The following is a 20426-nucleotide window of genomic DNA, read 5'->3' on the forward strand; positions in this document are numbered from 1 at the left end:
AATAAAACCGACTGGACCAACCTTCAACTTTGACACAGACGGGTCAATGATTAAACCATCGAACAATAAAATACCTCAGATACCAGCTTTACACACACACACACACACGCTAATACATACTGTACACACACACATACACACGCTAACACATACATAGACAAACACACACACATACACATGCTAACACACACACACTCTGCACTTTGACCAGCTGCAGTGTTCATAACATAACACACAATAAAAAGTACATAATCATCAACGTCTCGCTCAGTTTCATAACAGAGCAAATCAAAGAGTCAGGTGAGACAAAAAAAACAACTTTTACACTGAAAATCCCCCAACAGGATAGGGAAAAAAAACTGCAACACAGCATCAAATGCTAATAGGCTAACAGAATGCCTGCAGAGGGCTTCAGACAAAATATATCAGCATGTCAGAGGATTCATTTAGCACTCTGATTCTTCCAGAGAGGAACAAAACTAAAAACAAGTGTTAAAATCCTGCAGTTCCTGGAGTGTCCAGTAGAGGCTGGCTGCAGAAGCACAGGAAGTCACATACACACCCATTCTAAAAAGCCTGTTTTTACAGCAGAGATGAACATGTTTACAGCCTGGTTCAAAAAACCAAATAGGTGTGATTAGCTCATGTCTGGATGGACACACACTGTACGGGGGGTGAATGTTTTGATGACTCATCAGTTTTGATTTGATGAAGGATAAGAGTTATTCACAATAAGGCGTGTAGCTGACCTGATTGACAGGTGGGCGCGGTGTAACGGTTTGTCAGGAGGTTTAAAACCCGCCTCAGCTCCAGCTCTCAGCCTGTCGTTAGGTTGACTGACAGTTAGACTGAGACAGCATTTCCAGCATGGAGACCGCCATCGATGGGACACTTACAACCAAGTTGCTCCCGCTGTTTTGTCGGCAGCTTGTGAATGTTTATGAATGGATCTGATTGGCTGAGCAGCCTCTACCATCAGTGTGTGAAATAGCTTTGAGTCAGAAGACGAGAAAATAAATAAACAAGCTCAAGTACATTTACCAGAAAGGAGCCACAAGTCGGATTCGAACCCGGGCTGCCCACTCTTGAGGACATCGGGCCAGTGCGCTAACAGCTTAGCTAATGGCACCCGCAGTGAATGTTCTTACAAAATCTGATGGGAATCTTTCTAGAACTCTCTGTCTGATATTTTTGTGTTAGAAAACAAAATGTTCAACTAAAAAAAAAAGGAACTGTTTGCTGTTTTTGGATTTACTTCTAAATCTAAAGAGTTGAACTCCTTCATGTGACTTTAACGGCCTTTTCTTTTTCTCAGCCGGTGAAGTTTTCAAATGTTTTGCTGCGAGTTCAGCATCCTGCCGCTGCTGCGTCTGTTTGTTGCTTCAAGCTGACCGTCATTGTTTTTCTCACAGGCTCCCGTTCGGGGTGTGTCGCCGTCACAAAGGGAAAGTGCACCTGAAGTTTGTGGACAAGCAAGACTTCCTTCCTGTGCCTATAAAAACCTTTACGTAATCATGTGTGTGTGTGTGTGTGTGTTTGATCCATGTGGTGCCTTGATCAAGTCACGTTGGGGATCATATCGGCACGTAGACAAACAAAGTGCACATGAAGACCCCTCAGCCTCCTCTGACCCGACTCAGAGCTCAGATACTGAAACTCCAGAGAGAAGACGTTTGAGGATCACTGTCAGCTACTTTTTTAGATTTAGAGTTCTGCTTTTATGAACTTTTAGGGAACAAGTGGATCCATCTGGGCGCCATTAGCCTAGCACAGTGGTGTCCAAACTTTTTTTCTTGTGGGCCAAAATAATCGTGTTAGAATCGCTCGCGGGCCACAGGTTTTGTTTTTTAAAATATAGTTTTAAAAATAGTAAAGCTTTGTAGATCAGAATCAAAAGGCTCGCTAAAGAAACCCTTTAATAAAAGGAAATCAAATATTTAGATTTCTTCGTTCTACTTTATGTTTTTTTCTCAGAATCAAGTCTGTAACGTGGTTCATGTTTTTAGAAAAGCTTTCTTCATTCAGTTCAGGTCATTAAATGGTTAAACAACAGTCCGCTTGTTTGAAAAAACTTTGCATACGTTTTTTTTCATAGTTTACAAAAAAATGTGGAAAATAGTAAAAGCTGTAGATTTAAAAAAAAACAACAACAACATACATGTGACTGAACATTTTCTATATTAGGAATATTGTTCAGCCCTTGTTAACATGAAAAAGAAAAATAAGATAATGTGCCGATCTTAATCAAAATCTTCTGATTCTTCATTTGAAGTCACGGGCCTCAAAAAATCCCCTAAAGGGCCTCAAATGGCCCTTACGGAGGCTATAGTCGTCCAAGAGGGCAACCCGGGTTCAAATCAGACCTGTGGTCATCCCTCACTCCCTCTCTCCCTGATTTCTGACTTGATCTATTTTCCTGCCTCTTAAAAAGTAGCATCATAAGATTTAAGCTAACTATCTTAAAAGCGATTAGCGCAAAATGGAGAACATAGGACGCACCAGAGTATAAAGTGTGGTTGATTTCTTCAGTGCCAAATATTTGGTTTGGATCTCATTGTCAGTGTGAATGTTTGTTTGTATGCTGGCTGCTGGAACACCTAAATTTCCCAGCTGGGATGAATAAAATATATCTTATCTTATCTTTATCTTATCTTATGTAGTTTGGCAAGAAATGTGAATTTGATATCAAGATTCACTGAAACTGTGATATCGGGTTAACGGTGGCAGCGTGGTCGGTTCGCCTACCCACGTTTACTCACTTCAGATCGAGGAGGATGTCCTTGATCTTCCCTTTCTTACGGCACAGACAGTTCCCTCCCTGCGTCACCTTGTAGTGGATGTTGTGGAAGCTGACGGTGGAGCCATGTCGTTGTTGTCCCAATCCTGCAGACTGAAAAAAAAGTTAAAGGAGCAGTATGTAACCACTCCTAGTGGTTAAAATAGGTACTGCAGTCTAAATTCAAAACATTATAGAGAGCTGTCTCCCCCCCCTCCTCTCTAGAGTGGATGCTCACTCAGGTCACCATGTGGTGGACTCTGAAGCTTCAGTGTTTATCCAGCTCTGCATGGGTCTGTAAACCTTTCTGTGTTCTAACCTCTCTCCAGTTTTCAAAAGCATCTCCAATATTGATCCTAGTTTGAGCACGTTTCTGCTCGTGGAGCTTATTAGAAACATGCAGAGGCTTTTTAGGTCGGGTACAATCACTTCTATCTGAACCACTTCTCTTGACCGCTTCCATCGCTGCAACACCTGTTGACCTGATAACTGCTCTCATATCTGGCAAACCGAGGGGCGTCCAAAACGGTCGTGTGGGTGTGTGTCTTAAAAGCACCTACCTTCTCTGGTTCAAACAAATCCAGAGCATTCAGGAGCAGAATCTAAAGTTAGAAGGAGGACATACTGGCTGCTGCATTGTTGTCAGAGAAGCCAGCACTTCAACATAGCATGTTTCCTTAATGATCAGATAGTAAGATACCTTTATCATCTCACTCTCTACACAGCTCACTGATTGGATCTTTAATTCTACTGAAATAAAAGACGTACCTGGTGTTTGGAGGATCCGTTCACTCCCAGCTCCATCGTCACCCTGCTCTCTGACATCTTCTTCTTCCCTCCTCCTCGACACTTATATGTCTGTATGTAGAAACCTGAGAAACATCACGACTTCATTAGAACAATGATGAAACAAAAAGTCCTGTTCATAAACAGAAAATCAATAAAATCTGTATCACCCCTCCCACAGGTAAAAAAATAATGAATAAAAGAAGTGGTGAATAAAGGAAAACAGGGACTGACCACCTGAGGAAATGCTATGATCATTTTGTAATCAGAAAACTAAAGAGGTCGAAAGTGTTAAAATACATGACAGGAAAAAGGCCAACAATAAAACAGAGGACATACATCACATAATAAAACGCTGAGAGTCGATGAGCGTGAGGGAGACACTCGACGGTTTTAACTCTTGATCGAATGAAATACCTAAAAAAACAAAACACCCGTAGACACAATCGTTCCAAAATCATCAAGAGCTTCAGAGAAATCAGCTAAAAACAACAACAAGTCTGAAGATGATCAGCGGAAATGTAGCTAACGTGTTTGTGCATTTCAGACAGCGTGGAGGAGGACAGTTAGAATGGTAGTCATGGCAACCGCATGACAAGAAGCATCCCTCAACTGTAAAGTGTCTGACAGTTACAATCTGACCTCCAGCTCTCACTGAACAACAGACAGGCCGTGTTATCTTGTCTCTCCAGACATTTCTTTACCCAAACTGTTTCTGTTTTTCTGTTTTTCCTCTGTACACAAAACATTGAAATCACAAATGTAACTGCCGGCACAGTTGTTTACGCGAGGTCACACGAGGTCACATGAGGTGGTGCGTTCCTCCGTCGGGCTCGTTAACCTCGGTAACATCCTGTAGTCTGTGATTTAAAGTCCTCGTAGTGTGAGCATGTCTGTTAGGATTCTCCTGACGTGTGAGATGTGACCTCGTTTTAAAACTTTCCACTAAAAGACCATTTTTAACTTTTTATCAGACATTATTCTCCGTTAGTAGACAACCTATAATACGAGTGGTGAGCGACAGCGGGGTGAAAATGGTCTTCTCGTATCATAGCAACGGACTACCGCCCCCTGCTGGTATGGAGAGTTATTTCCTCTCACTCATGAGCAGAACGTACGTGGTGGTTGGCCGTCGGCTGAAGTCTTTGCGGTGTGTTCAAGTACAACTTTTACAGCCCTGTTAGAAACTGTTGGTCATGCCCTCTATGAAGTTGGTTCATCATCAAGTAAAAAACTAAAGCCAAAGAAATGAAGTCTCGTCTGTAGAAAAACTAAAATAACAACTTAAAATGTTTTCAGGTCTCAGGTAACAAATGTTTTTAAAAAAAACAGAAAAACGCTGACTCGTTCTTCTATTTGAAATTTTAAGGTTAAGAGAAGAAGACATGTTTACTTTGGATTTTTTTTACACTTATCTGAAATGTGACAGAAGATGAAGCTTGTCACGATACCAGAATTTAAACTTCTATATGATGCTGCTTCAAACCTAAGTATCTCCATACCTATTCCAATTTCAGTGCAAAGAAAACCTAAAGTCTGAAGCATCAAATATTTGGTTATTTCTTGTTTTCAACGTTCAAAAATCGTGATCACTGTAAGAGAGTATGCAGGAGTTAGTCTGCAGTTTGAGTTGAAGTCATTCCTCTCCTGTAGCTGTCTCATGAAATAAAATAGAAATCTTTCTTACCGAAGTCCATAACTCTGTACAACAGCTCACCTTGTGTGAGCAGAGAACTGTCATCATGATAACATCTGTTTCTCCATACTGTCATCTGTTCTGCACATGTTACATTTACTAATGATCCCTGCACTCATGTTCACTTCATTTGTCTGTCTACTCTCCGTTATATTGAATAGTTTCTGCTGATAACATGTCTACACTCCTTCACTTTAACTTATGTCAACACTGTCCATTTACTACTCTGTTTTTACACATTTACATTTAATCTGTCATATTTAATTTACAAACATTTAAGACTCTGTTTTTGCACATTTACATTTAATCTTCATATTTAAGACTAGTAATGTTTAGTTAAATCCTGGTTGTATATATTCACATTCTTAGTTTTGATATTTTTAGTACTTATTTACTTTGTAGTTAATATTATATTGTGTTTTTGGACAACCTGCTGCTGTAACGCCACAATTTCCCAGTTTGGGATCAATAAAGTCATCCTATTCTCTTCTCTTCTGTTCATGTCGGGTTTTAAAGCGGTTCTACTTCTGGAGACTATCGATGATTAAAATAACTCAGATTGTGTCATTAAAAATAATGTTGAGATATCGAAAAGTATCGAAGTTTCAACATTTTGACAAAATAACAAGACGTCATAACAACACGGTTTAAGTGATTATTAGAAACAACCTCTCTGTTTAGATCAGAAAATATTACGTTAAGAAAAAGTTCTAACACGATTCTATCTCAACAGATCAATCTCATGTTTACATTTACCTTCAACAACAACAACAACAAAATGTATAAACAAGCGCTCATCACTCACCTGCAGATCACAAAGTGTGCACGCTCTGCTGACCACCAACCAATGAAAACACCGATCAGTCTGCAGAGATCCGCGTGTGGGAGCTGTGGGAGCTGTGGGAGTGTTAAACCCCGTTTTATGACTGAAGGCATGATAAGAGAAGTAGGCAGAAGGGCAGTGATGTAATTCTCTCTCTGTATATATATATAACATGTTTTCCACAGCAGCCTCCTCCTTTGCAGCCTCTCTCTTTTAAAAAACACGTTTTCCTTCTGAACAGTTTCCTTTTCTTTCAGGATTAAATCTCTTTACTCCTCAGCACCGTTTTTCACAGACAAAAAACAAAATCAAACCAAGCGGCAACTTCCGGTGTTGACAAATAAAGCCGCGGCGGAAGTGCAAAAAAAAAAAAAAACTGCAGTTCCTCGGGTGTCCGCTAGAGGTTGCTTCCAAGAGACCCGGAAGTGAATGTTAAAATGTGAATTTACGCAGCAGAAATTAACATGTTTACAGAGTGGTAAAAACATTGAGTTGTTACTGTCTTCATTGGAAAACACCGCACAGGGGGTGAATTATTTTTTTCGGAGGAGCATTTCCAGCATGGAGACCGCCATCGATGGGACTCCAGCGCCCCCTAGAGGAACAGACGGGGGACGTCACTCTTAACGCTTCATCAGTTAATATTTACAGTCTCAGCTCCTTCAAACACCTTTCCAGAGACCCTTTGTTTTTTTAGCAGTTGTTTCCAAACGCTAATAGGAGTTAGCTTAGCTTAGCATTAAGATAAGATAATCCTTTATTTAAATTTACAGTGTTACAGCAGCAAAGAGCAAAGATAGCAAACAAAAAGTGAACACAGTACAATTTAAATATGAAAATAAAAATGCATAAAAAATAGATAGATACCACAATGTAGATTTAAAAAAAATGATTTTTTTAAAAATAGATCAAAGACAAATCAGACAAAAACGTAGTCAGAAATTAAGTTAAGTCAAATTAAGTCTAAAATAAATGTTTAAGCTAGGCTAAGCTAACTGTCTCCTCACTTTAGCTTCATATTTGCTGTATAGAAAACAGGGACGATGATATATATCGTCTTTACCTGAGGAGGTAAAAGTTTATATTTTCCAAATGTTGGTCACTCTTATATTCATGTTTCACTGCTGCTTTCCATTTTTTTCAGAGGGATCCCGTCTGGCCTTTCTTAAAATAACAGTTTGGATAGGTCGATTAGTACTTAACATTGTGCTACTTCATATTCCTTAACCACCTCCAGGGAGGACAGTGACGGTCCCCGGCCTCAAGCACCCATATTCTAGGGGTCACAATCTGAAAAGTTAGCAAACCCCTGGCTTAGAAAATAGATTACGCACCCATACGGAGGCAAATGTCCTCAAAGTGGGCCGCCCAGGTACGAGTCCAGCTGAGGCAGGCCGTCCACCAAAGATCCCAACGAGACCTGAGAGCTCAGGGGAAAGATGTGGTTAGTCTTCATCTTCTTTATTGTTTCCGGTGCTTGACCTCGATATCCCACACCACCACATCTCTGTGTTCGATCTCTCCCTCCTCGTATCTGTGACCACGAGGTGGCCCTACGAGGCTAACAGCAACCCCACACATCGACACAATAAAAGACCTCACCTGAGTCAAAACTGAGGGATTTATTATCAATAGACAACTGAATCATAACAAAGATTAAGACTAATCTAATTTAAACACATCAACAAACAAACCCTGACTGAGAGGCGCAGACTTCCCTGAGCTCCCAAACGCCTCGCTCCTCCTGAAGTTCTCCTGAGGTCAGGTGAGCCTCCATCAGCAGCTTCACCTGAGCTGGAGAGAAGAGAAGAGACGAACAGGGAACAACATAAACTTCTCCTCTGGTTGAGTCTGTTCTTTTTAATGTGCATGGAAACACTGCCATCTGCTGGTGAGACATAAGAACTACAACACTGTTACATCAGGACTGCTTCACTTGTTATAGTAAAAAAGAAACTCTTCTTCTAAACTTTAGTTTAGTCCCAATATAGCCCTTGTCCCTTTACCTCTGAGCCCTAGTCCTACATTTTGCACTTTCACCTCTAGGGGGCGTCCTGAGTCTTGTGGGAATGGAGGGGGTAGGGTGAAGTGTTTAGACTACATGGCCCTTTAAAGGACATTCTTGAGTGTTATTAGAAATCTCCCAGAATGCCTCTGACAGCTGATGACGTTTTTGGGCTTTTGAGGGTCATCCCATTTTCTATAGGGGGAGATTTCACCTTGTACCTCTGTTCCTGAAAATGAGGGGAAGAGGTAAAGATTAGAAATGGGACTGAGCCTGATGAAATGGTTGTAACACAGATTGTTTGCATGTCGTTTTATACACTGTGAGTATATCTTTAACCTTGTTGTTGTGTAATCACACACTCTCAGCACACCTCTGTAAGGTCAGCTCACACGCAGTCGGTCACGCGGTCCTCTGGGTCGAGTTCAAGTGTGTGTCCACGCACAGGGATCATGTGTCACTGACCTACTGTGTGCGCAGATAACTGTGTTTGTGTGCGTCGTTGCACCTTCAGCATCACCTTGTGGTCACGTGAAGGAATTTGAGGAATCTTAGGGGTGTCTATATTTTCCCGCTGACACTTGAACGTCTCGTGACAAAGTCGGGGTAAGGGCGGGAAAATTCTGAAAACACATCAAAGACTGTTCAGAGATTTTTTGACATGATTTGAGAAAATCCTGAGGACTTTATGAGCTTCAAAATGGCTCAAAGTGAAGTGAAGTAATTCAAAGTCAAAGTAGTAAAACTGCTGATGTGTAGCTAAAAGCAACGTTAGCTTAAAGGATCAATCAGTGAGATGTGTAGAGAATGAAATGATAAAGTGAGCTTACTATCTGATCAGACATTAAGGAAACATGTTGAAGTGCTGGATTGTTTTTTTAAGGCGACCCCCCACACACACACACAGCCGTTTTGGACACCCCTCGGTTTGTCAGATATGAGAGCAGTTATCAGGTCAACAGGTGTTGCCGCGATGGAAGCGGTCAAGAGAAGTGGTTCAGATAGAAGTGATGGTACCCGACCTAAAAAGCCTCTGCATGTTTCTAATAAGCTCCACGAGCAGAAACGTGCTCAAACTAGGATCAATATTGGAGATGCTTTTGAAAAATGGAGAGAGGTTAGAACACAGAAAGGTTTACAGACCCATGCAGAGCTGGATAAACACTGAAGCTTCAGAGTCCACCACATGGTGACCTGAGTGAGCATCCACTCTAGAGAGGAGGGGGGGGGGGGGCAGATCTCTATGATGTTTAGAATTTAGACTGCAGTACCCATTTTAAACACTAGGTGTCAGAGATACATACTGCTCCTTAAAAAAGGATTTTCAATGTTTTTGCATTCTGTGAAATGTTTTTGTAGTTGATTTTCAGGTCTACCATATGAGAGCCAGTCTAACTGTTTCCAGTCTTTTAGGTAGACTAAGCTAAGCTAATTAGTCTGATTTAAAGGTTTGTTTTCCAAAATGTTTTTCTACTGCTTTAATATTTTCATTAAAAATAAGAAATGATTGATGTATTCTATAATAGTAGAGAAGAATCTGCAGAAAAACAGAGACAAAGTTAAGTTTCAGTTTAAAATTACACATTTTATTCCTCCCTGCAGACAGATCACGTCATAGCTGGCGTCCACAGGGCGGTCAGAAGTCTGGAAGGTGTTTTAAAATCCACACGGAGGTCAACCTGAAACTGCATTTCTAACTTCCTGAAAAGTTAATGTGAGAAATTTGAACCTTGACAATGACACCGCTGTCAATGTGACAAAACAAAGGAGGGAAGTTTAGTGTTCAATCTAAACACACACACACACACGAGCTACACAGATGAATAATCACATAAACAATAACGCTAACCTCTCTGTATGTACAATATATTACACACTCTATTTCCACTGTTCTCACACTCATACTACAGCCGGCTCGACTGTGAGTCAGCATGTCGCCTCACGATCATTTAGAGAACATCCAGAGTTTTGAAAAGTTAAAAAGTTTTGTGTCTCTCAAGTCAAAGTTATTTTGACTCATTCGATCAACAGTTTTGGAGGTCATGTGATTTTTTCCCGTGTTGTCGTCTACGCCCATCTCCCACTGGAGGCAAAGTTCCTGCTCATGCTGTAGACGGCCGAGGAGTTCTTGTGTTTCCCCCACGCTCCGAGAGGGATGATGATGATGGTGGCGTTGTCCTCCGAGCCGTACTGCAACGCCTAAAAAAAACATTTTCAAATGTTAACATAAATCACGTCAACAAAGACCCTCTTAAGAGTAGAGCAGCTGTTCTGTTTTAAACTCTCATATAGTGTAACAATGCTGGATGCTCAAACTAAACGTGGGCAAAGTTCAGAGCAGGAGGTAAACGTTGCCCCCTGGTGGTGGAATGAATTTCCAAACTCCATGTGATCTGCAGAGTCCCTCTGCACCTTTAAGAAAAAGCTAAAGACCCAGCTCTTTCATGAATACCTACTAACTTAATGATGATGGTCTCCATATTATTGATGATGATGATGGTAATGACGATGGTTTTTGTTTGATAACGACGACTTATAAGATGGTTTCTATACTGATTAGAGCTCTCAAGAACTGCCCTCAATGTTGTGCTTTGCCTCTGGTCACTTCCTGTCAGCACCTGTGTGTCCAATCAGACTCAAAGCTGATCGTTTGCTCTTACTGACATTGTTCCATTTTTTTCTGGAACCTTGCTTGTGTTGTTCTTACTCTCTGATGTACGTCGCTTTGGATAAAAGAGTCTGCTTAGTGAATTGTAGAATTGAAAACGTATGTCGGAGTAATCCCAGGATGAGTCTGCAGAGGGCGCTAAACGGCTTGTTCTGTAAATCACGGCATAATTCCCCGAGACTTTCATCAGACAGCTTCAAGCCTCTACGTAAGCCGCACATAGCTTACATAGACTCTATTCTCAGCCCTCCTCCTGGCAGCTCTGCAGCGTTCTGCCCCCCTGGAAGGCTTCCAGAGAGCTGGCCAGTATCAGATATATATGGAGGTTTTTAAGTGTGGTGACCTTTAATTTGCCCTAAAGCTTCTTTAGTGTCATTTATGTTCCTGGTAGCATCAGCCAGGCCGTACATACTCACATTTTCTGATTAAAAACATTTTAAAGATCGCTTAAGTTTGTACTTAAGTTTATAAATATTTCAGGCCTCTCGTCGAAAGACTTTCAAGATCCTCGGACATTGAAAGAACGTTAACGTTGTGTTTCCGCTACCTGCTGAGTGATGACATCAGCGGCCTCTGTCGGGTCTTGGCACTGCTTGATGACATCACAGATCTCCTGGTCGCTCAGCAGGAAGTTGATGCCGTCCGTGGTCAGAGCCAGGAAGGAGTCGCTGTTGTGCTTGACCTGCAGAAACGATAAAGTTAAAAAAAAATTTTTTTTTTTAAAACTTAAAAATATCATCAACGATAAACAAGAATCAAAACGACTGGAGGTCAAAGGTCAGACACAGCTACTCACAGAAAGTCGTCGCGTGTCCGGCTCTGCGATGACGCCGCTGGTTTTCAGGTGGAAGTCCCCGATGCTGCGGGTCATGGCGAGGCGCCCGTTGACGTTGGCCTGGCCGAGGCTGTTCCACGTCACGAAGCCGCCAAACTTCTTTATCCTGACCACGCAGAGAAAAACAGAGAACGCACGTTTAAGTTTGGAGGGAGAGCGGGGTTATGTTGGAGGCGTGAGGTAATATTTGTCTTTTTATATCATCTGATGACTCTGACTTTCCCTCCGCTGGTCAGGACACTGAAGCGTGCTCGTCACGTGTCGGGGTCGTCAGAGTTAAACATAGAACCCGTTCACTGTTACATAACTGAAGGTAAATCTGCAGCTCTGCTCTCGTTTCAGTGGACCGGATGACCCCGCTGTACGCACCCCCGAGTCTATTTATGACCTGCTGATCCCCTGACTTCTTCCTGCACGGGTCGCTCCAGACCAGAACCCTTTGGACCAGGGGAGTTTTATCTGCATGTGTGTGTCAAATATGAAAAGTATCCGAGCTGAAAGTCCTTCAAAACGTTTCATGAATAACGCTCAATCGCGTTCATGTACCGTTGTTTCTCGTCTTCGCGGTCTGGCGTGTGGTCTTTGGTGAGTTTGGTGGCTCGTCCCTTCCTGCACAGCAACGCCCGGCTGTCTCCAACACTCCCCACCACCAGCTCCACACCGTCCCGTAGCATAGCAACCGTCGCCGTGGTGCCGGCCTTCAGGACAGAGTCTGAGAAGGAAGAGAGAAATAAAGTTCATTTAAAATGTACAGAAGGAGTGTGTGTGTGTGTGTGTGTGTGTGTGTGTGTGTGTGTGTGTGTGTGTGTGTGTGTGTGTGTGTGTGTGTGTGTGTGTGTGTGTGTGTGTGTGTGTGTGTGTGTGTCTCACCATTATTGAAGTAGCTGAGATGTGTGTGTAACGCCGCGTCAACATCCAAAAACGCTTTCTTTAAAACTTTCTCCAGGTCGTCCTCATCCTCCAGAGCGTCTCTGAATTAAAACACACCCAGTCAAAGTTTTTCACTTTGTAGATTCATTAAGTTAAAAATATATATATTGTAAATAGGGCTGGGCACGTTAACGTGTTATTTTCGCGTTAACTTATCAATTAATTATTGCTGACAATTATTTTATCTCACATTAACGCAGTTTTTATTATTTATTTTCTTATTGTAAAAGTCTGTTGCTCACTTGCTTTTATTTTATAAAATTCCATCGTGAGCGAGCCTCGACGTGCTTACTGCTGCGCATGTCTGCTGCGCATGTCTGCTGCGGCGCTCACTGGAAAGAGGGAACAGTGTTGCCAACTTGGCGACTTTCTCGCTAAATCTGGCTACTTTCCAAACCCCCTTGGCGACTTTTTTTGTGAACAGCTACTAGCGACAAATCTAGCGACTTTTTCTGGTGTTATTGGAGACTTTTCTGGTGTAAGAAACTGACGTGAAAGCACGTATTGCTCTGCAGTTACTCAACGAGCAGCGGGTGCTGCCGTTAGCCCCTCCCCCTTCCTAAAGCATCACAGGCTGTCAGTGTAGCCTCGAGCAGCAGACCCAGCTGCAGTCAGAGAGGAGACCCACACCACTCTGCGTCCACACTGCAACCAATGCAATAAGCTTTAGTTTTGTATTTATTTGCTTTGATTACATTGTTTAAGTTGAGAAGTACATTTACAATAAAAGTGCGCTATACACTACTTTTGAATTCATTATTGGATTTTGCGTATAACAATGCGATTAATCGCGATTAATCACAGGAACTCATGCGATTAACGCGATTAAAACTTGTAATCGTTGCCCAGCCCTAATTGTAAACGTTCAGATTGTTCTACCTGATAAACTTCTCCATGAAGGTGAAGCAGTAATCGGCAGCGTGCGGGCCGCCATGCCCGTCGAACACGGCGAAGTAAAGCAGGTTGTCATGGATACGGCTGACACGGAGGCGATCCTCATTCTGCTTTCTGAGACCCAGAGCGGACGTGCTGCCGACCCGAGACAGGCTGACCTGAGAGGGGAAAGGTCAAGTCAACATTTCATCCATTTTTGTTATTTATCGTTTAGTTCATCTGGTGTTTATACATTTATTGATTTATCCAAACACGTCGCCATCTTTTTAATCCATTCAATCGTTTATTCCATCCATAATCCGGTCACCTGTGGAATGGGTTTTCCATATTTGATGCTGGAGGGCAGCAGGATGGGTTCTTCAATCCGGTTGTCCCAGATACCGAACGAGTCCCAGGTGACCGGCCGGCAGCTGCCATCGCTGTCGAAACGCACCGACCCGCCGGCATGACGCACGCCTACCACCCCGAACAAAGCCCCGCCTCCCTGCAGGTCACAAATCAGGAAATAAAAACAAGGTTGGACTCATGTTTTGGTTGTGAAATCTGATCATTAAAACGACAAAAATGTGAAAGTTTATTCCAAAGACCTTCATTCAGATATTATAAAAGTGTCAATTTCTCTTTAACTACTTGGAAAGAATATCAATTCTGTCTAAATCTTTTAAAGGGGTTTGTTGTATGAATTAGTGAGAAAAAACACACAGGTGTGGATTTACCTGTCCACAAGCCGTGGAGGTTTCCGATGAGCAGCGAGCGGCGAGGAAGGTTTGTCGGGTGATGGAGGAGCGGCCGACACGCAGCAGGTTGAACAGCACTGTAGACGACATGGCCGACGTTTACAGCTGTGGAGGAAACAGCTGGACGGGCAGCGAGTCTCTGAAATGAAGGTGACAAAGGAAAATGAATTTAAATCGTGAATATTTGTTTTTCTTAGAATCGTTGGCTCTATTGATGGTACGAAATGCAAATGAGAGGCGGTGGTTCTAGAGTCGGACTGACAGTCCATAATCCAACAACGTTTACAACGATAGGAGAAAGCAGAACATCCTGTGTTATGTAATATGTTGGGCTATATTTTCAGATATAACTGGACGGAGAGCATCAGCTTGTTGACATTTAGGAGGATCATCTGTCCACCATTCTTTTTTATCAAACCTCACACTCTCTCTCTTTATGTGTGTGTGTGTCAGTGTGTGTACTTCACAAATAGCCCTACACCTCCTGCTGTGTTCCAGCAGCGTGTCGCCTCGTATCCATTACAAGAAGGTTAAAACGGCCAGCGCTCTAAAAATACTGCGCCCGAGTTCATCTGCAGAGTATCTGATTGGTTCTAAAGCCAACGCCTTCAAATTGTACAAAAGAAATATAAATAATAAAATACTCAAAGTGTATTTGAGCTGTAAGGATTCTAGATGTTTAACTTTAATGAACGAATAAAGAAAACCGGGTCGATTAAAGTGTAAAAAGCCGTCATATGGAGGACTATAGCCTTCGTATTTCACACAGTTTTTCCTCTTGCCAAACTGTTGTCAGAGTAAATACAGGTTTGCAGGAATCTTCAGGTTAACTCAGGTAATCAATAAAAACAGATTATTCTACACAGATTCAACCTCTCTGAACTCAGCTGAGAAAAGAGAGAGAGATGTTTCTCTGTTTGACCTTAAGAGCACCCAAACACATGTGACCACTTTGTTGTTGACAAAACAGAACAATGCTCACACAAGTAGACCAGGGGGCTACACACACTGACACACTGATACACAAGTTCAGGATGACAACCGACCAGGCTCGATCTTTTTTAGAAGAGCTTTCTCAAACGTGATTTAAAAAAGGAATTTCTATAGGTTAGTTATTAGACTTAAAAAAAATACCCCAGAAAGTATTGATAGAGTCTGAAAAAAACATATTAAAACAAAATAACAGGTGTAAACGACTCCAAACACGATAGATATTTGTATATACGATGTAGCCTATAGTGGTGAAATGTTAATAGTTATATTGTAGTATTTATGTACATATTTGATGTTAATTTAAAGTTAACATTTTTTGCTCCATTATATGTAAAAGAGGCTTAACTGAATACTTTGTAGACTTACATATTTTTAAGTACATGATCAAATATATTTACTTTAACTAGGCTAACCCATGGTATCCTAGTTATTAAAACATTAAAAATGTCAATAATTCCATATTTAGATGGTTGTGAAATACTCAGGGCTTGTATTCAGAACAAAATAATATATATTTTCAATTTTTTTATGCTGTAGGATATGTATTTCTAAGAAAAGTAACACTTGAACTGATATTTTTTCAAAGCAGGACTTTCAGTCGGCTACAGTCAGGAATTGTTTTAGTGCTTTTACTTTGAAAACTGACTTCTTCTTCTGCCAGGCATAAACAGCCAAAAGAATGCTGTCAGAGTACAATAAAAATACCTGAGGAAAGCCATTTCAGAGATAATGTGCCTTTGAGTTCATAACAAAGCTGTCATTTGTTTAAAAAAGTTTAAAAAAAAAAAAAAAAAAAAGTTTTGACAGGAGGAGTCAAAATGGCGGTTTAGATAAAAAAAAAAAAAAAAAAAAACTCACCTGTTGTATCGTCTTTTCTTTAATTATGTTTTCCCGCCGGTCCTGTTTCCCTGGCAACAGGAGGTCCAGAGTTCCAGCAGCTGTCTGTTGATATTAACAGGAGGCTCGGCTCGAGGGGATTTAAACAGAGCGCGGCCGTCCAATCAGACTCCGAGAATGTCCGAACGTCAGAGGTGTGCCTTTTTTTGGCGCCAAGCCAGAGAACGGAAGAAGGTATGTCGAGCTTCCCTCTGTGCTCCCCCTCTCTATTTTCACACCTCTCCTCTTTTTCTTTTTTGTAGTAGGTAACCAGTACCTTAATAATCTACAATGTTGAATGGATTTTTTAAATGTTAAATAGTGAGTTTTTCCACTGTAGTATTTCTATTTTTACTCATGTAAAGATCAGATTTCTTCATTTCAAATGTCCCCTTCCACTTTTCATTGCAGGGCTGATGAAGGCATTCTGTATTTTTGATTCATGTTGGAGCAGCCCCCCCTGGTGGCTTCTTATTTACACATAGAACCATGTTAATTGTGATCCAAAGTTTGATCATTTTTCACCTAAAGGACAAAAGGACTAATGAGATAGGAATAACACATAATGGCGTCTCTTGTTGGGCGCCCCTCCAAAGATGAAAACATCATTATATTTTCTCTATCATGAAACATTGCCCTCCAGCGTTCTTTCGTAGAGGAAACGTATGGAGTTCCTCCTTTTAGTATTTTTCAGTCACTGCGGTGAAGTCTCAAAAACTAGTGCAAAGGTTAAAGTCTAAAGAAATGTTTTTATTGACAGTCAGTGAGACAGAAATGAGCTAAAAGAGCAAAACACACAAAGCTTGTTCTCTTGAGTGTTTGACAAAGATTCACCTTTAATCTGTAGGGCCAAAAAATCAAACATCACCTACAATGGGCCGACCAATCAGAGGACTTGGAGACGAGCCACATGTCGTAAAGATCAATGGAAAAATACCAAAACCTTTCCTCCACAGCTTTTCATCATTTCAACATTTTGGCAGCGTCAATATTAATCGGTGGTCAATAAACGAGACGAGATGAGGCGTACTCGACTCTGTGGACTTCTCTGTAAGTGAATCCCTCAACTGTCATTCAGTATGAAAACTTCACAAAAATACTTCCAATATGTGCACAGTTACCCGTAACCTTTCACTCTGTTTTTCAGTGCTGTGGGTTCATGTCTACTTTGTGAATGCGGGAAACACTTCTGATGGATCCTCATCTCGCAGTGAGTTGTTTTTCAGCCACCCCAGAATCTTCTATTTAATGCAGAACATCAAGTTCTGTTTTATTTCTGAACTGTGGATTAACTTTTAATGTAGATTTAGCTTTAATAATAACGATTCCCTCTTAGTCAACTCCCAACAGCAACTCCAAGTTTCTAACAATGGCTAGACATGGAAAGGAAGTCTTGGTTTAGATTAGTTACCACTAACCACTAGCTACACTGGATGATAGCTGGTTTTAAGATTGATGGCATAAAACACGCTTCCAGCATGCGGTAGGTCCCATATATACATTTAACGCAACACTATTAAAGCATGGACTACCCTCGTTTTCTTTTTGGCATCAGATTTACAGTCGCAGGAGTCGAGCACCAAGGAGAAACCTGTGGAAATTGTGGCAACACAAATGAAAGTCTCTCCTGCTTGGTACCTCAGTGAGGGCGACACTGTAGAGATCAACTGCACTACAATTGACGACAAAGGAAACCACAGCCACAAAATGGACCTGCTACTGTTCTGGACCAAGCTGGGCCCTGGAGAGAAGACCAAGACGGTTTGGGGAAACAACCTTTTTACCAAGATTTTACAGAAAGCTATTTTTAGGTTCCTTTCTTTTACACCATCAAGTGACCTTTCCTTGAGCCCCAAAACCCCTTAGTTATTAGACCTGTACAAACTGTGATTAAGCAACAGCACCATAGAAAAGTTATGCCGTCATTACACCGTTTTACTTTATTGGTGTCCCAGTGTTTGGTTTCACATTAAGCCTCTGATAGCATTCAGCGCTAGATTCCACAGTGTGAATGTACAAGTCATGAGCAGGGCTTCTTTTAAAAATGCAACGCAATCAAATCTTCATAGCTGGCTAACAAAATCAGCTTTATTTAAACATAGACAAACAGGTTAAGCAATACTTTACACTTAAAGTGAACAGCCAGTTGCTATGAGCTGTGACATTGAGATGAGAATCACAGTTAGTTGTTAATATGGTCTTGCCTCCTTGAACAGGTCCTAGTGAGGCAGAGAGCATCTACAGGAATCTCCTTTGTCCTGGGCCCTGTTACCCATGAGCACCAAGGAGTTTACACCTGTGACGATGATGGCAGCTTACCTGATGTTTATGTCAATGATTGGCACCGTATAATCTGGGTGGCTGGTTAGCAAGAAATGCTTATTCTACAATATAAAGAGACACTCTAAAATATTACAACTATGATATACATTAACTTATGTCTACCCCAATAACAGACGCCTCTCCCAGAGCCTCCATAGACGTTATCAGCCACAACAGGAGCCAGTTCCTCCATGATGAGCAGTTTACTTTGAGCTGCCAGCTGCCTGACATTAACTCTCAGTGGAAGATGATGAGGTTGGCCTCCTTACTTGAACTCATGCTCTGGATACAAGGAAAATCTGTACTTTAATTCATAGCAGTTATTCCAATAACTGTCAAGATTTTTCTCCAAGAAATAAAAATATAATTGCCCTGTAGGTCAGCAGTTCATCCAAGCTGGTGGATTTCAGCCTCTGAGGACAACAAATTTTAAAAAATGAATGCCATTCCCTTAAATAGATATTAAGATATTTCAGTGTCCACCAAAGTGATTGACATGAATGATTTTAACATCTCTAAAGCCATTGTGTTACTGTCTTCTAAGGTTTAACCAATGGTGGGGGATTATCAAAGAGTGTCCCAATCAAGCATCTTCAGATGGTCGTCTGTCCTGCACAACCACTTCTGACTATCCCTGGTCAGATGTTCTGTACTGGTGTGAAAGTGCATCAGGAGAGAGGAGTAACGCCCTCAATATTACCACCACTGGTACGCAAATTGTGTCTTTTATCACCCTAAAATCTTTTAAGCACTGTGTATGGATACACATAGGTTACTATTATCACAAAGATCCTGGTGTAATCAGCTGTAAACTGAAATGGCAGTTTGTGCATCTTGAGTCATGGATATTTTGAATATTTTTTCCCCCAAAATTACCTTTACCATCTCTAAATGTTTTGAACAATGGGCTCTTAAAGTTAAGACACACAAGAAGAAGAGCAGGTTCATAATTCTAGCCGGAAATATGAACCTGTCTCTAGCTAGTTTAGCTAACATTTGCTCAATAAGTTGGTTGAAAACTACGTCTTTAGCTGACTTTTTTCCCTCTCTGGGTGGATGGATGATGGATAAATGGATACTTGATTAGCCTACATTTAGAAAGCATCCACAAAATACTTTTATTTCTCATAAACTGTCTACAAATATGTGCCACAGGCCAATAAAAGCTCTCCAAAGTATCAAGGATTGCAAAAAGCTAACAGTTGGTTAGCAAGCTGAAAAGATTGTGCAATGTTGTTAAAATTATCTTTCTCGCTTCAGTTGGTGTAAACGTAACCCTGGAGAGTCCAACGCATCCTGTTTTGGAGGGAGAAGACGTGATGCTGCGCTGTCTACACCGAAACAAAACCACAAATACATTTACCTCCAACTTCAGAGCTGTCTTCTACAAGAACAATCGTCGGATCAGGTCGAATATTCTAGTATATGATTTAGTATAAAAGCAACTGAATCTTTGAATTACAGTTGTTGCGTTCCAATAGGACTGCTTAACTGAGCTTTAAAAGGAACACTGAGTGATACTGTGTTCGTTCTTTATTTCTCAGGATTCAAACTGAAGGCAACATGACTCTGAAAGCAGTGACCAAAGCTGATGAGGGGATGTACACTTGTCGCCACTCAGAGGAGGGATCGTCTCATTACAGCTGGTTCTCTGTCAGAGGCACTGACGCTCTCACAAAGCGACCTCACAAATACTGAAAAAACCCCAACAGAGCTCAATATGTCCACGCTACTCGGCCCAACCAAGACCAATAGAAGAACATCCTGGACCTTCAAACATTAGCTGGCAACGCTCCACCTCCAGGTCCGGTAAACTGCTCTCTCATTGGTCCATTAAAACCATTACTATAGAATCACGAGCTTTAAGACTCCATCTGCATTCTGTGCCAAAACTGGAGTAAAGTCTGAATCTGAATGCTCCTTGGATAAATACATGTAAACAAAAAGATTGTCTGAATACTGCTGTACAAAAGATGTTTGTACTGAAATATGCGAGCCCTCAGTGTATTGTAGAGTGAATAAAACATGGCGGAGGGACTTTGTTGTTAACATGAGCATGACTTTAATGTTTCTGAATAATTCAGA

At 41.3% G+C, this 20426-nt stretch overlaps 3 protein-coding genes across 3 annotated transcripts in view; 1 reads left to right on the forward strand and 2 right to left on the reverse strand.

Moving 5' to 3' along the window:
• The window catches only part of abcg2a (ATP-binding cassette, sub-family G (WHITE), member 2a), a 14974-nt gene extending 8753 nt beyond the window's left edge, over positions 1 to 6221 (reverse strand). Inside the window, exons 1-3 of the mRNA XM_065950428.1 lie at positions 6064 to 6221; positions 3545 to 3648; positions 2760 to 2890 (exon numbers count right to left, since the gene is read on the reverse strand). Of these exons, the coding sequence (XP_065806500.1) occupies positions 2760 to 2890; positions 3545 to 3601 (188 nt within the window). The 5' untranslated portion in view covers positions 3602 to 3648; positions 6064 to 6221. The remainder of the gene's footprint in view (positions 1 to 2759; positions 2891 to 3544; positions 3649 to 6063) is intronic.
• Positions 6222 to 9656: 3435 nt separating this feature from the next.
• On the reverse strand, positions 9657 to 16127 carry ppm1ka (protein phosphatase, Mg2+/Mn2+ dependent 1Ka). Its single transcript, XM_020658894.3, has 9 exons — positions 16002 to 16127; positions 14130 to 14289; positions 13721 to 13897; positions 13399 to 13571; positions 12460 to 12560; positions 12136 to 12301; positions 11551 to 11695; positions 11302 to 11436; positions 9657 to 10285 (listed from the first exon to the last, which is right to left on the reverse strand). Exons 2-9 carry the CDS (start codon positions 14238 to 14240, stop codon positions 10154 to 10156), a joined length of 1140 nt encoding a protein of 379 aa, XP_020514550.2. The 5' UTR covers positions 14241 to 14289; positions 16002 to 16127; the 3' UTR covers positions 9657 to 10153.
• A 784-nt stretch (positions 16128 to 16911) lies between these two features.
• On the forward strand, positions 16912 to 20395 carry LOC110003297 (uncharacterized). Its single transcript, XM_020658889.3, has 8 exons — positions 16912 to 17069; positions 17167 to 17229; positions 17575 to 17780; positions 18236 to 18383; positions 18476 to 18596; positions 18886 to 19049; positions 19602 to 19749; positions 19886 to 20395. Exons 1-8 carry the CDS (start codon positions 17039 to 17041, stop codon positions 20037 to 20039), a joined length of 1035 nt encoding a protein of 344 aa, XP_020514545.1. The 5' UTR covers positions 16912 to 17038; the 3' UTR covers positions 20040 to 20395.
• Positions 20396 to 20426: the final 31 nt, after the last annotated feature.

This window comes from Labrus bergylta, chromosome 22, assembly GCF_963930695.1.
Source record: "Labrus bergylta chromosome 22, fLabBer1.1, whole genome shotgun sequence".
NCBI classification, from domain to species: Eukaryota; Metazoa; Chordata; class Actinopteri; order Labriformes; family Labridae; genus Labrus; species Labrus bergylta.

Excerpts from the sequence above, each read along its gene's own strand:
- ppm1ka (XM_020658894.3), bottom strand. The coding sequence starts at position 14,240 with ATGTCGTCTACAGTGCTGTTCAACCTGCTGCGTGTCGGCCGCTCCTCC. Across the intron at positions 13,898-14,129 it reads CCTCCACGGCTTGTGGACAG|GGAGGCGGGGCTTTGTTCGG; the intron begins GTAAATCCACAC and ends TGTGACCTGCAG. Across the intron at positions 12,302-12,459 it reads TCTCAGCTACTTCAATAATG|ACTCTGTCCTGAAGGCCGGC; the intron begins GTGAGACACACA and ends CTTCCTTCTCAG.
- LOC110003297 (XM_020658889.3), top strand. The coding sequence starts at position 17,039 with ATGAGGCGTACTCGACTCTGTGGACTTCTCT. Across the intron at positions 19,050-19,601 it reads CCTCAATATTACCACCACTG|TTGGTGTAAACGTAACCCTG; the intron begins GTACGCAAATTG and ends TTCTCGCTTCAG. Across the intron at positions 19,750-19,885 it reads AAGAACAATCGTCGGATCAG|GATTCAAACTGAAGGCAACA; the intron begins GTCGAATATTCT and ends TTTATTTCTCAG.